The sequence below is a fragment of the Mustelus asterias genome, chromosome 20 (genome assembly GCF_964213995.1).
Source record: "Mustelus asterias chromosome 20, sMusAst1.hap1.1, whole genome shotgun sequence".
NCBI classification, from domain to species: domain Eukaryota; kingdom Metazoa; phylum Chordata; class Chondrichthyes; order Carcharhiniformes; family Triakidae; genus Mustelus; species Mustelus asterias.
Window position 1 is genome coordinate 51,856,492 of NC_135820.1, and position 16,154 is coordinate 51,872,645.

Consider the following 16,154-nt stretch of genomic DNA (forward strand, 5'->3'; position numbering starts at 1 on the left):
AATTTCACCATTTGCCATCGTGGGATTCAAACCCAGGTCCCCAGAGCATTGCCCTAGGTCTCTGAATTACTATGCAATACCACCAAGCCATCGCAATCCGTACATCCAGTTTTTTTTTTCAAAAGGCGCATCAGTTGGACATAGAAACGTGGAAAGTATACAGCACAGAAAGAGGCATTCAGCCTGTGGTGAGCTATTACAGGACTGCTTGTCTTGTAAATTTGTTGGAAGCACTGTGTTGTTAAATGATGTCCATGTAACACTTAACTGAAGATAGTAACTCTTATTTTGTATTTCTTCAACAGAAGAAATAAAAGCTGAAATAGAAAAACAAAGGTAAGAAATGCAGTTTCTATTACTGCTGAAAATTGTAATGTATCTAGTTTATTGTGTAACAGATGAGGGTGTCAGTTATCTGACTTTACATGGCAATAAATGGTGCTCTTTATTCTAACAAATGCACCAAACGTTACCCTTTTGTTTGATCTCACCAGGCAACATACTTGAAACTTGTATCCTTTTTTTTACATTCCCGCAGTTCAAATAACAATCAAATCACGAACAGCAATATCTTTGTCGTAACAGGTGCAATTTAATTAGGCCAATATGAAGGTTCCTGTGCATGGTTGTCAGAAAATTAATTTTTGTGCCGGTGACTAATAATGCATGATAATTCCCAGCTAATTGATTTCTAATTTTATCTTGGGGGCAGTGCAGTGGTTAGCACTGCTGCCTTACAGTGCCAGGGACCCGAGTTCGATTCTGGCCTTGGATGTCTGACTGTATGGCGTTTGCGCATTTGTCCCATGTGCTTCTTTTCCTTCCACAGTCCATTATGTAATGCCCCTGAAGCTATTAGCCCTTGATAACAGACTAGCAACCTGTTCTACAAATAATTAGCTTCAGAAACAGACGAAAGTCTGACCTCTGCACTGTCAAGGTGTGGAAAAGAGGGGCAATTTTGTGGAGTTGCTGGAAAATGGATCTGTTTGCAATATTCTTTGCCCCTTTTTTGAAATTGTGTTTTGACTAATTTTTACAATTACTCTCTATAGAGCTGGAGAAAAAAATGTCTCTGCAACACCAAAGGCAAACTTTATTGAGGCTGATAAGTATTTTCTTCCATTTGAGTTGGCCTGTCAATCAAAATCCCCTCGCATCATCAGCACATCTTTGGACTGCTTACAGGTGTGTAAAATTGCATTATGCAGCATGCTTCTTAATGTCGTTGCAAATGAAATGTTGAGCTGTCCGCATCCTGACTTCTTTGTTTCTTCCCTTCTCCCTGACTATTACTTGTTTACACAGTAAGAAGTTTAACAACACCAGGTTAAAGCTTTCGGCTTTTGCAACCAAATAAACCTGTTGGACTTTAACCTGGTGTTCTTAAACTTCTTACTGTGTTTACCCCAGTCCAACGCCGGCATCTCCACATTATTACTTGTTTGCCACTTTTAGGTTTCCCTTCACAAAAACCGACACCCATTGTTCACTGCTGTAGAGTGTAAGGTTTGTAATCACTCAACATTCCTCTGGCAATGATTTCTTTAGTTGCAAAGGATTAGTACAGTTCTGTTTGCGTTCCTCTTCGCAAGACCTGGAATTACATACGAGTTGCAACCCGCTACACCACCAGACCTCCTCAGAAGTTTCATAAATTTAAATTAATCTATCAAAAAGGTTCTTGAAATTGAATTCAACAGTGGGCTTAATATCAAAAGAGGATTTAATTGAGAAGAAATACATGTTTTCAATTCCTAAATGCAAATGTTTAAATTTATGTCAAAGATGTCTGTAATGAACATTTGGAACATCTGTGAACATTTAGAAAAATGTTCAAATCAGACAGGAATACACAGGAAATTTCCTTAGACTATGTTTGATTCATTGTTTTCAGCTGTATGGATATTAGCTGTCCCCTTTTTGTGTTCAGCTGTTGAGGGGATAAATACCTTGCTTTAATGATTAAGTATGGTAAGAGTTCAATATTTCTTCCTGAAGACTTTGAAGATGTATATGGATCTTTACATGCATTGGCTTTGGTCTTCGAACCATGCATTGCTCAGATTTGGAATCAGCAATTTGCAGTTAGATTTGAAATCAGCAAGTTTGACCCGAGCTATGCTTGGCTCTGATATGGTAAGGGTTTGGGAAGATCTTTGTACTGTGAGTGGAGGAGAATAACCAGAGGATTATAGGGACCATAGAATAGGCTGCATGAAAGGGTTGAAGAGGGAGGTACCCTGACCATATTCAAAAAACACTTGAAAAGCCATGACCTGTAGAGTTGCAGACCTAGTGCAGGAAGGTAGGTGTAAACTGGCTAGTTCTTTGTTGACCAGCATGGACACAATGGGCCACATGACCTCCTGTTATGTAGTCAATTTTCTGTGATTTCTATGAAATATCCGGCCAAATACTCATAACAATGCTTGTTTTATTTGTAGTTTTTCTTTTAATTGCACCATGCACTTTCCTTCCTCACCTTTTTAGTGTATCCCTTGCACTTGGTAATTTGTTAGCTGGTTTATTTCGAGCTTGGAATGGCTTCTTTTCAGAAGTTAATTCTTTCTTTCCTGTTTTGGAATCCAGTTCCCAGCCTCTAAACAACATGATATTTTCATGGCGCAGTTGAAATTGTGTTACTATCTCTGTAGAGAATGTTTGACTTTTGACAAGATATTTGAACTTCCAGATAATAGCTGAAAGCACGACACAAGATTTCACATTTTAAGACTTTGCTGTAATAAACAAACTAAAAGCATTATTGATTAACTGCTTCTTTTGTAAGCAAGTAATATTTTAAACTGCAGAATTGAACTCCACATTTTATTTACAATAAATCCAAAAGAAAACCTTCACAGTATACTTTACACTTCCTTTAAGGTAGACATTCAGTTTTCCAGGACAATTCTTAGCTCCCAAGGATTTGCTTCTATTCTTTTCCTTTCTCAGCCTGAAATATGATTTCAGAACTATCTTTCTGGCCAGAAGGATGGCACGGTGGCACAGTTGTTCGCACTGCTGCCTCACAGCGCTAGGGACCTGTGTTCAATTCCCGCCTGTCTGTGTGGAGTTTGCACATTCTCCCCATGTCTGCGTGGGTTTCCTCCAGGTACTTCGGTTTCCTCCCACAGTCCAAAGATGTGCAGATCAGGTTGATTGGTCATGCTAAATTAACCCTAGTGTCAGGTGGATTAGGAGGGTGAATATGTGGAGTTACAGGAATAGGGCCTGGGTAGGATTGTGGTCGGTGCAGACGCAATGGGCCAAATGGCGGCCTCCTGCACTGTAAGGATTCTATTCGAGAAGTTAACTGGGACGATTTCCCTCTAGTGCAAGTGAGGCTAATCTTCCCGCTTCAATTTAACTTCGCACAAATTCCGTCTTTTTGATCCGAGCACACCGCAGCCTCCTCACCCAGGCCTGTTGTTAGACAGACTTCAGAATAGGTTACATGATTCCCTTCATTTTACCCAAATATAAAGATACAGTTCCAAACATAACAATCTTATAAACCTCATACTTATAACAATTGGGATGTGGAACATCACCTGCTACTCATCCTGGCATAGGTACACTAATGTAAAACATAAGTTGTTGCTGATGGCATTGTTATGTGTCTTAATAAAGAAAATTGCACAGAAGTGTCATTGGAACCCATTGCTTAAGTATTATTGTCTACACTCCATTTGTACATCAAGCATATGAATGTTCGAGGTCCAAGAGTACTTTGCACTGATTTAAAGTTTCTTTGCTTATATCTCAACTTGACATGTAGTAGGGGGCATCAGCATTTCAGCTGTTAATGATGGGGGCACTGTCCAGTTGTCCTGGCAGGTTTTGGATGCCATTTTTGGTGCCCTCTTGTATTACCATCATATGATTTGGTGGAGTACTGTTCATCTCTGTTTACTAAGATGTGTACTGTTGTGATGTCTTTCATAGAAGCTGATAGCATATGGACATATCACAGGTAATGCTCCTGACAGCTCAACTGGAAAGAGACTGATTGATAGGATTATTGAAACCATTTGTGGATGTTTTCAAGGAACTCAAACAGATGAAGGAGTTCAGCTTCAGATAATTAAGGTATGTTTGACATCTGACCATTTCTGCCTGTCGTACAACAGGCAAATTGCAAATCATGTGGTGCTTAGCTCTGAACAATCTAACACTCATCATCATGATTCTTAAACTTTACATATTAAACTCCCATCAAACAATTATCTTTGCAGCTAGTCCAGCCCACAATGTGCATGGATGTATTGGTATCTTTTCAGTTTGGTACATAAAAATCAACTCCGAGTCCATTCATCCTTTAAACTTACGTTGCATGTGTCTTTGTGGCTGATTGGTAGCATTCTGACTGATTAGCGGTCTAATAATGGGTTCAAGTCTTGCTTCAGAACTCGAGCATGTGCTGTAGTACCAGCCTTGCCAACAGCAAATTGTCCCAGTTTGGCTAAAGTGCTGGTATCTACCCAATAATGTGGAAGATCCTAGGTTTATCCTGTGCACAAAGTAAGCAGGACAAATCCCCTCTGGCCAATTGCCATCCCATCAGTCTATACTCAATCATCAGTGAAGTGATGAAAGGTATCATCGACAATACTACCAAGCTGCACCTATTTGACAAATCATCGATCGTTGACACAGTGCAACTCAATGGCTGACCAGAGGTGCCAGCATATGTTGATTTTTTTTAAAAATTAGGCTAGTTGAAATAGTCACAAGAGGGGATGCAGTCCCTTGGGATGGATTTTACATTGTAATATGTAATAGCATTTGGGACAGCAGCCAAGTACCTGCTTTTTATTAGCGATGGCATTAGTCTTGAGTCCTGCTATTCTCCATTTTTTTTGTGTAGGATGGTGATTCAGATATTGTAGCTGTGTGAAGGTCCAACTGACAAATTTTGAAATAAGTCACTAATATTTAGTTATTAAGCAATGATGTAATGTTTTGAACGAGTGGACCCTCCATGAGAAATGGAAACATGAGTAAAACCTCTGTACAATAGTCTGAAGATGATGAGGGGTGCTAAGGAAAATTAAATTAAATTGCAAGTAATAAGTGGCATGCAATTTCCATGAAGTGTACTTTCTTTTCACATCATTTAACTGTTGCTCATCATTTTAGGCACTGCTCACTGCTGTGACTTCATCTCATATCGAAATCCATGAAGGAACAATCTTGCAGACTGTCCGGACCTGCTATAATATCTACCTAGCCAGTAAAAACCTGATCAACCAGACAACAGCAAAAGCTACTCTCACACAGATGCTCAATGTTATATTTACAAAGATGGAAAATCAAGTGGTATGTATTTAAAATTAAATTCAGTTTAGGATCTCTTTTTTTTAAGCAAGGCAGCTTTGTTGCTGAAGGAAGTAGATAACAGCGATACAGAGCAGAAGGTGATAGGTTTGACTAATGGTTCAACTGTATCGAATTAGCTGATTTAAATAGATTGGCTAAATTGGCCTCCATGCTCTTGATTTAGGAGAATGGGAGGGGGAAAAAAAACAGCATTTTCTTCTGGATCACAATGCTGTAATTTCTATTTTCCAGAAAGCCACATAGTTAAGGATCGAGCTGGTGTCGATCTTTACGTTCTTTTATAAACTTTTGTTTCAAGCATGCGCCTTCAAACCAAACAACCAGTTGCATTTTGTTCCTCTTTATGGAAGCATAAGTGAAAGTACCTGCATACAATTGTTCTGTTTTTGAAAATTAGAGTTTATACATATAGCCAAAATTTCAGAATAACTGGCACTATTTTGGACTGAACATTACATTGTAAGATGCCCTCCCCAGTAACTCTTCACAATTTCCTCATATGCTCACTTCATTTTTATAAGTCAATCCAACAGCTGATGACTTGCATCCACCCATCTAATTTTAAACACTGTCTTTCCAGTATTTGTTTCATGCCAGCAAGGGTCAGTCCTTTACTTTTTCTTATTTACAGTTTTACAGAGTGTACAATATTCCACAATCAATGGTTACCAAAAAACATCTTTGGGAACACTGTCTTCAGTACAACCATTGTGCAGAACTTCATTTAAAATATTTAATAAATGGTATCACATACCTGTTGCTTCCACAAAAGTCCGTGTTTCAGCAGTCACCACACTTTTTTTATTTTCTTTGCTTCTAAAGCAAAAGGACATTTCTCATTCTCTCTAGCTGCACTAGAATATCCATCAGGAAGGTTAGCATGTGAAGCATTGCTAAAATTAATTAGTTTCATGTTCTTTGGGTCACTGAAAGATGGAAACCTGAATTAATGTCATTAACATTTTATTTGCCTTTAAAACATTTAGAGTGTTGCAGTGTAGTACTTCGCAAGATAGCATAACTAGCATCTGATCTAGTTTGAGTGTACAATTGACCCATCAAACTTCACAGTTGCTTTGTCCCTTCTTTAGATACATAACCCTTCCCTGAGGACCTAGTATGATTAAACAGGATGAGAGCAACACTTTCTAAATGGCATTGTTGATTTGAAATGATTCCAAATGCACTTCGCAAACATTAAAAGCCTAACTTTCACTTTTAAACTCTACTTTATTCTTATTAGTAACACACATCTCAAATTACATAATACAACCCCATAATAAATAATCAACAATCATGTAAGGTCTAGGGTTCATTCTACACTCAACTGTAAAACTTAGGTCAATTGCAACTGCTGGAATTAATTTGAGAGAGTTATCTAAAAGGTACCTGTTAGCTGAAACTATTACTCTGAGATTAACCCCTGCAACTCTACATTCATTTTTTGACTGCAAGGATGACTACTACGAGTTTGCCCTTTATATCTCTACATCCACTTTTATGTCTGCCGGGACTGCACTATTGAGGTTCTTTCTCCTGTCGGTGATTGTTTTGATGCAAGAGTAACTGCTGGATTTGAGATTAATACTTGCACTACGCTTTTTTATTTTTCACTAACATTATTCTACCATCTCTCTTCTTGCACATGATCTTGTGCATAAAACCAATATTTAAAGTTGGCGGCAGATTTTCATGCACTTCTCATAATTATCACATCCCTGTGCTCAGTCAGTGCCTTTGAAATATATGTCGCCCAAGGACCCACTCTGAGCAATTGGCTGGTGAATGTGATGGCCTTGTTTTGTGTCTGAATCACTCATATTCTCATGCAATTCTTGATCCTGTTCCCAAGTTCTTTCATCAGAAAACACAGGAGCATTTGAGCTACAAAGTGCTTCATTTATTGTCAGCCGCACCTACATCTTTTAGCAGGATTTCCAACCTTTGACAAGTCAGGTGAGCAAATTGTCTCTGTAACTTTAGGACAATTTGTTTTTTTTTCCTTTGCTGGGTCTTATCACCCAATACCACTAATACTTGCCTAACACTCTGATGAGGAACATGAGGTTTTGTTAAGGGTGATGGTCGGGTTGGTAAACTGCAGATCAACTGACTTGCAAAAAATATTGTCTCATCATGCTCCATGTTGAATTTCCTTACGGCCTTTTTATGGACGGTTTACTTAACAGCATTGGTATCTGAGTGAAGATTACTGCAGTATTTATAAAATGGCTTGCTCCAGCCCCAATACATTAAATTTTATTCTCTCTTTAATGAGCTACATGTGTGGTTATCACCAAACTTGAAAAAGTAATGTTTTCATATTCCTGAACCTTGCATTAATCCTCACTACTTAGTGAATCAGTGTAACGTTTTAATCAATCCTTGGTACATACTGTGGATGTTCAAGCACCATGTAGCTTGGGAGAGTTAAAGGAGTGCGCAACTAACACATCATCGGACTAAAACTCATTGTGACCAATATAATTTGTTCACAACATCACTGTCTTCATTTTCTTCCTCAGAATTTCCTAACTGTGCCATTTTGCCCATTTTGAGGACACCGTAGGCACTTTGCTGTGTATGATACATCAACTTGCACCTAACTGTTTTGAATTACTGGGAATTATTTTTAAAAATTATTGTTGTAGCCCAACTTTGTTTTCTGCTGTGATAGCCTAATCTGCTAAAGGTACTTTCATCCTCAATCTGCCTGGCCTTAATCGTTTTGTTGATGCCTACATTCGGTATCTGGGCTATTTTGAAACCTGACAATTGTTGAGTTTCCTATTTTGTCACCATGGAATGTCTAATTTGTTTTTGAAGGCTGAGGGAGATGACTGTTTTCCAGGAATATTTGTAAAGTGGCAGACTTCCAATTGAGCAGGCTCTCTCTCTCTCAGGAAATAGAACACCAGTTAGACTTAGCAGCCCAACAGATGGCCATTTATCCCACAAAACACTTCACTTCTGGCTTTACTTCCTGTAGGAGGTAGCACTACCAATTCAAGACCTGGTTTTCTCTTTGATAGAGTCATAGCCCATATCTACATATCCACTTCATTCTTCCAGTGGTCATTGTTCAGACTTCAAGAATACCAGAGGATAACATGCCCTGCTAATTAGCATCTGCTTTCTGCCATTGACCACAGTGGTGATGAAGATTTTAGTTTTACGTTTGAATTTTTTTTTCTAGTTTCCAATCTGCAATTTAGGCAACCATTTTCTGCTGCAATGTTACAGACTAGAAAACTAGATGGTGAAGATAGAACTGGAGCTAACCCTTTGCACATTTTATAAGCATTTATTTACAGAGATGCACGTTACAAACATGCACCACCGAAACCAACAACCACAGTTTTAATTTGATTCTATTTATAGGAGTACAAGTGAATCCCCAGTTAATGGCCAGCACCTGCATATAATTGAGCACAATTAATATACAGTTAACAGTATGCTGCTGGGAAATGTTCTGTTTAAAAATCTGTTGAGGGGACCAGACTGTGCAATGACTTTGCCTAAGTTTAAAACATTCCCCCCCCACCCCACTTTTGACAGTTGAATATCTGATTCTAACAGATAAGAAAACGTTCTTGCCTCAATTTCATAGAATTTCTAACTGCAACACATAGTTTAGTAAAATGGAAGAACACTTTGCCTATTCAAGCTGACTCTGATACTAACTTGTCATTGCGAAGTTATGGCAAAGATCACGAATGCAAGCTTCCAATGCTCAAGCTGGAGAGGTAGTCAGACTGGAAGAAGAGAAAACAAATTGTCAAATGCAATTCGCCACTTGTGACACACAACATCATTCAAACATTCAGGGAATTGCATTCCCATGAGACGAAGGATGCTTCATTGTCATGTCAAACCAATTTTACAAGTTTTTTTTCCCCCCTTGATCCATATCACGCTTTGTATAACGTGAAGCTTTTTGTTAGAATTCAAGAAGTGCTTAGGAGCACTGTTCTAGTAATTGTCTGTAATAATTGTGCAGCTATTGCACAACAACTTGTTTTCCAGATGACTAACCTGCAGTCAATCTGTTCCATTGCAATCATTTTGAGTTGTTTATCACTCGCTCAGTATTTTATGCTGTGTAACCTTGTCACTGGAGCAGTTTTCACTTGACGGTTTGATTTAACTTGAATGAACCTCTAGCTAATCCTGGATAAGAGTTGCATGAGACTATTAGCAATGTGAAAGTGCTTAGGATTGATGTTTTATCCTGTATAATTGCAAAGTAGTATCAAATCTAGTTTCAAGTGGTTGTGATGGGTCAGCTGGACCTCCTGAACAGTTTATTTAAGCTTGGAATTGAGAAAGTACTATGTGTACATAAACCACCCACACTCAAAACAGTTGAATGATAATGACCATGAAAGGGACTGTACAAGTTTGACTTTTGGGCAGTTGAATTCCAGTTGGAGCCATGCAGTATAAACACAATACTGCCTTCAGTGACAAAACTGCAGTTTGTGTCTTGAGCATGATTTATAACCTGTCCGTTTCAAACACCTAGAATTTTTAAAAAATGTCCTCAGTGGGTTTTACATCCCCGGATTAGGAACCAAGTGAGGTTTTTTTGAAAGTTGTAGCTGTAACTCTTTACTCATTAAGGGCTATTTTTAAACTTCCACATCTTTAGCTGAAAAGTTGTACTTGAAGCAACTGCAGGCCAGGAAGCAGTGTTGAAAATCTGTTCAAACTTTGGGCTTCTAACAAATAATTGCTCAAAATACAATTCTGGTTCATCATAACAGCCATATACCTTGACGTATGTTCCAGTCTAGCTAACAACATTGACATTTACCCAACAATGTGAAAAATTGCCCAGGTATGTGCTGTGCATAAAAATCAGGACAAATTCAGCCTGACTAATTACCGCCCCATCAGTCTGCATATGATCATCAATAAAGCAATGGAAGGGATCAGCAACAGTGCAATCAAGCAGTAATGGGAACCATAACTTAGCAATAACCTGCTCGCTGATGCTCAGTTTGAGTTCTGCCATGACCTCTCGGCTCCTGACCTTTAGTTCAAACATGGACAAAAGAACTGAACTCCAGAGTGGGGCGAAGGTGATACACTCGTCATCAAGCAGCATTTTACTGAGTGTGGTATCAAGGATTCCTAGCAAAACTGGTCAATACGAATCAAGAAGGAAAATTCTCCACTGGTTAGAGTCATACTGAGCACAAAGAAAGATGATGTAATTTTTGGGGTCAGTCATCTCAATTCTTGGGCATGACTGTAGGAGTTCCTCAGGGTAGTATCCTATGCTCATCAATTGCTTTATCGATGACCTTCCCTCCACCATAAGGTCAGTAGCAGGGGTATTTGCACAATATTCACCACCATTCGCGATGACTCAGATGCTGAAGCAGTCCATTTGTCCAAATGTAGCAAGACCGTGACAATATCCAGGCTTGAGCTGACAAGTGGCAAGTAACATTCACGCCACACGATTGTCAGGCAATGGCCATCTCCAACAAGTGAGAATCTGACCAGTGCCCTTTGACATTCAATCGCATTGCCATCATTGAATCCTCCACTAGTAACATTCTGGGGGTTTACCATTGACCAAATGCTGAACTGAATCAGCCATATAAGTACTGTGACTCAAGCAGCTAAGAAACCTGCGGTGAGTAACTCACCTCCTGACTCCTCAAAGCCTGTCTGCCATCAATAAGGCACAAGTCAGGAGTGTGATAGAATACTCTCCACTTGCCTGGAAGGATATATCTCCAACTGCGCTTGGGATGCTTAAAGTCATCCAGGTCAAAAGCAGCCTGCTTGATTAGCACTCCATTCACAAGCATTCACTTCCTCCACCACCGACGCACACTGGCAGCTGTGTACAAGAAGCACTGCAGGAACTCACCAAGTCTCCTCAGGCAGCACCTTCTAAACCCACGACAACTATCATCTAGAAGGAAACGCCACCACCTGGAAGTGCCCCTCAAAGCCACGTGCCATTCTGACTTGGAAAGATATTGCCATTCGTTCACTGTCACTGGGTCAAAATCCTGGAACACCCTCCCTAACAGCACTATGGGTGTACCTACCTGGCATTGACTGCAGCGGTTTAAGAAGGCAGGTTTTCAATGCATTCAGCAATTTCACAGTAACTTCATTGCAGTGTTAATGTAAGCCTCACTTGTGACTAATAAATAAATAAAAATTAGAGATGGATAATGAGTACTGGCCTAGCCAGTGATGCCCACATTTCATGAATGAATTTAAAAATGAATGAACTTTGTCATGTAAGTCATAATAATTGATTTTTAGCCACCTGTTCTTGTATATAGAACTAACTTTTAAAAGACATAGATTTTGCTTCTGACAATGCTTCTTTTGGCATACACTCAAACAGTATGTTAGAAAAGCAAATCTATTACTTTTGAACTCATTTGAGTCAACGTCCCACAATGAGTCGCCCTATTTAATACTCTTCAGGACAATCGGGGATGTTGTGGAATTTTTTTCTCTCCCCACCTAACCTCCAAGATGCATTATTGTTCCAAAGACTTCTAAAGCTCCCATTGTTAATCAGTTTTCTCATATTGAAATCTGCCCATCCTTTTTGCAGGTACATGAAGCTAAAGACCTGGAGAGAGGCAGACAGCAGCAGCAGCAACAACATCAGCTTCAGCAGTCTCCTGGACCTTACAGTTTAGTTGGATCCCCACAACTTGATCGAATAGAGGAACATTCTTGCAAACTTAGTTCAGCGGAGAGTGAAGCAGATGCTATGCAGGAGAAAACCCATGTTGGAGTCGCTGAGATGGAAAATGGAACAACAGCAGACCATATAGAAGAAAACCATGTAGTATCTGATCAGTCTTTGCATACTGCAGGTGTTCATATTTATTTAAAAATCTTAGTTAAAAAGCTATTATTTAGGACCTTGTCAAAAATGTAAGTTCAACAAAGCAGTAAAATTGTAATTCTGTCAAGTCTAGTCGCAGGAGCATATCACTGATTAGAGTATTATAAAGAACAAGGCTTAAACTGGTAACATATTTAATATGAAGTGTGAATTATGCCCATGAGAAAAAAGTACACTTTGCGAGAGAAGGAGTTGCCATTTAAATAGATTTGACACCAAGTCTGCAGCAGGAGTTAAGGCTAAATTGGGAACTGGGTCAAGAGAACTGCCATTGAGAGGAGTGCAGTAGAGCTACTGTTGGCTGTAGCATTATTTAAAAGGCAAAGCTCTCCTCCAGTTTCTTTTCCTGATAAGGTTTCAGCTGCTGTTTTTAAACTTGGAGAGATTGCTTAGTCAATGATTCTGTACCCCTAGTTTCCATTGCTGAAAGCTAGATATACTGGTCTGTAGGTGAGGGTTAATTTCTCAGCTCCAAAGGAATTTTGTGCATATATTACGTATATATGCTCAGGGCTGGTAGACTTTTAACAGTCTATAAGTTACATTCCATGAGTACAGATTGGTCATCTTCAAATTAGCTTTACTCTTCTGTAATGTAATTTTCGGTGCAAGTTTTAGTGATGTCACAGGACTTAAATGCAGCACTGCATTGTCCCGAAACTGCATAGGCCACAGGTTCATCTTGGATGTCCTGACCACAGTCTTATGGAATGACAGAGGAAAGGAAGGGAAGTCATTATAAGCTTATCTCATTGCTCCGTAGCAGCATTGGCTGAAACATAGGAACAAGGCGTTTCCAAAGTACCATATGACACAGAGGAACTGGGGCAAAAGAAATCCCAAGTTATCATACGTGCTTTGTCCATGAATGTTTCTAAATGATGATCAATGGGCTCTACTATTTCTATTGTGCAAATTCCAAATTCAGTGCCCCTTCAAATATTAAAATGAGAATTTAGCAAATTGAATATTTCATCTGTTTTCTGTCTTGTTAAAAGTTTTCAGGTACTATTTCGGACTCTAACCACTGTTTTAACTTAAGGAAATCTGGATGAAAATCATGAAGATGTGAAAACGGAAGATATCGTGGGACAAATATTGGAAGAAGTGGTGGCGATTGTGACTGGAGGTAGTTCATGAAATAATTTTAATTATCCACTCTAATTTTTTTTTAAAGTAAAGCTGCTATGTGAAAACTGGGTGTGTCTTACAGGCAGATAAATTTGGTGGGTGAGTTGTTGCCAGATCATTTTAACCATCTTTAGGACTGCCATCTCAAGCTTAGCATGAAAAAATCTCTTGGAAGTTAATGTGTATCCCATTATCCACAGCTGGCCTGAAGTATATTAATCTGAGTAGGGGAAAAGAAATGTCAATATATCCTCGGAAACCAGTTGTTTTTGTGTGATAAGTGTATATTTATGTTTTGATTAATTGAATTTACTGTTAGAATGTCAGTCATGTCCTCAAATCAGATATTCCAAAGCCATATGCTCTGGAACTCGAAAGCCATTAACCTGTTTGCATTATGTAAACTTACTTGTAAATAGGAAACTTTGCAAGAATTTAGCAAATTCTTAGTCACAGATGAAAGCAGTTTAAAGTAATTGCAAACAAAACAATAATACTAACCTTTGAATTAATGCCAAAAGCATGTATATTCACACAGATTGCAACATAGTTTAATGTTTGAATGGGGCAGTTTTATAAGATAATAAAGTGCATTTGTGCACTTTGCCTTCGCTGTTGAATAAATTGTGATGTGGAGATGCCGGCGTTGGACTGGGGTAAGCACGGTAAGAATTCTCAACACCAGGTTAAAGTCCAACAGGTCCAACCTGTTGGACTTTAACCTGGTGTTGTGAGACTTCTTACTGAATAAATTGTGTGCAGAAAGGTTTTTTGATGATGATTTTTCTTCCTTTAAGAGGTAGAAGCAAAAAACAAAGAAAATGCACCTAGGGAAACAGCTTTAGAAAACCAAACTGCTGCTGAATGCACTGAAAATGGAATCCCTGAAGGCTCACCACCACTGCCTGATAGTACTTCATCAATTGATAGGCAATCTGTACCATATAATGATATCCAGGTAAGGAGCTTCATAATATTTTTTGTTAGAATCAAGGCTGTACTTTTTCAAGGACTCTGGTACAGATGCTGAAATTTTTTATGCTTGTTTTGTGCTCCCCAGCTGGTTCCATCTGGTATAATTGTCAAAAACAATCTATGCAAACATGTATTTGAGTTGTATTTATGGATGCATAAGTTTCATTATCTTTGCTTGGCTAAATCAAGGACACAATTGGTATGTGGGATATTTGGGGGAACAAAGGGACAAGTGGTTTCCTTTTCATAATTCAGCACATTGGATCACTCGCATTGCGAACGGAGTTCTATTCTTATCTGGTCTATTGGATCCTGCACTTTTTATTCCAATGTAATTCAGAAATCTTTTGGCAAATTGAAATAGACCTGTCTATAATGCACTAATACCAATTCAGCACAAGTCTGATTAAAAACTATCTTTTGCGTATTTCTGTATTTCCAAATAAGGTTTGGAAGTTAAAGTGAGTTTTTTTTTAATGAAGGTTTTTTTCTGAAGTTGAGCAGCAGCAATTTAAACAAATGGAAGCACTGCACCTAGCTCAGAATACCCAACAGAAATGTTACAAGAGCCTAGACTGCCTTCAGAGCTCCTCACGATCAGGTCTGTTGCTATTCTTAACAGACTTCATTGTACATTGACCCCAATCTTGAGTGAGGATGCAGTTCCGTGTCTTGTGTGGCATTACCACTGTGCTTAAGCTGAATGACACGTGAAGGAACTGAAAATTGGCTGTTGCTGAGTGGATGTTGGTTACCATCAGCAACAATGTTGAATGCTACCGCAATCTGCAACCTCTATCATAGAGTTGTAGAGGTTTACAGCATGGAAACAGGCCCTTCGGCCCAACTTGTCCATGCTGCCCTTTTTTTAAACCCCTAAACTAATCCCAATTGCGTGCATTTGGCCCATATCCCTCTATACCCATCTTAGCCATGTAACTACCTAAATGCTTTTTAAAAGACAAAGTTGTACCCGCCTCTACTACTACCTCTGGCAGCTTGTTCCAGACACTCACCACCCTCTGTGTGAAAAAATTGCCCTTCTGGCCACTTTTGTATCTCTCCCCTCTCACCTTAAACCTATGCCCTCTAGTTTTAGGCTCCCCTGCTTTTGGGAAAAGATATTGACTATCTAGCTGATCTGTACCCCTCCTTATTTTGTAGACTTCTATAAGATCACCCCATAGCTTCCTATGCTCCAGAGAAAAAAGTCCCAGTCTATGCAGCCTCTTATAACTCAAAGCATCAAGTCCCGATAGCATCCTAGTAAATCTTTTCTGCACTCTTTCTAGTTTAATATCCTTTCTATAATAGGGTGACCAGAACTGCACACAGTATTCCAAGTGTGACCTTACCAATGTCTTGTACAACTTCAACAAGACGTCCTAACTCCTGAAAACAAGCATGCCTAATGCCTTCTTCACCACTCTGTCCACCTGTGACTCCGCTTCCAAGGAGCTATGAACATGTACCCCTCGATCTCTTTGTTCTGTAACTCTCCCCAACGCCCTACCATTAACTGAGTAAGTCCTGCCCTGGTTCAATCTACCAAAATGCATCACCTCGCATTTGTCTAAATTAAACTCCATCTGCCATTCATCAGCCCACTGGCCCAATTGATCAAGATCCCGTTGCAATTGGAAATAACTTTCTTCACTGTCCACTATGCCACCAATCTTGGTGTCATCTGCAAACTTACTAACCATGCCTCCTATATTCTCATCTAAATCATTAATATAAATGACAAATAACAGTGGACCCAGCACTGATCCCTGAGGCACAGACCTCTAGTTTGAAAAACAGCCCTCTA

At 39.2% G+C, this 16,154-nt stretch overlaps 1 protein-coding gene across 1 annotated transcript in view; it reads left to right on the forward strand.

Moving 5' to 3' along the window:
• The window catches only part of LOC144508532 (brefeldin A-inhibited guanine nucleotide-exchange protein 2-like), a 96,860-nt gene that overhangs the window by 24,836 nt on the left and 55,870 nt on the right, over positions 1 to 16,154 (forward strand). Inside the window, exons 2-8 of the mRNA XM_078236542.1 lie at positions 306 to 336; positions 1,056 to 1,188; positions 3,949 to 4,092; positions 5,143 to 5,322; positions 11,939 to 12,206; positions 13,281 to 13,367; positions 14,167 to 14,327. Coding sequence (XP_078092668.1) covers positions 306 to 336; positions 1,056 to 1,188; positions 3,949 to 4,092; positions 5,143 to 5,322; positions 11,939 to 12,206; positions 13,281 to 13,367; positions 14,167 to 14,327 — 1,004 coding nt within the window. The remainder of the gene's footprint in view (positions 1 to 305; positions 337 to 1,055; positions 1,189 to 3,948; positions 4,093 to 5,142; positions 5,323 to 11,938; positions 12,207 to 13,280; positions 13,368 to 14,166; positions 14,328 to 16,154) is intronic.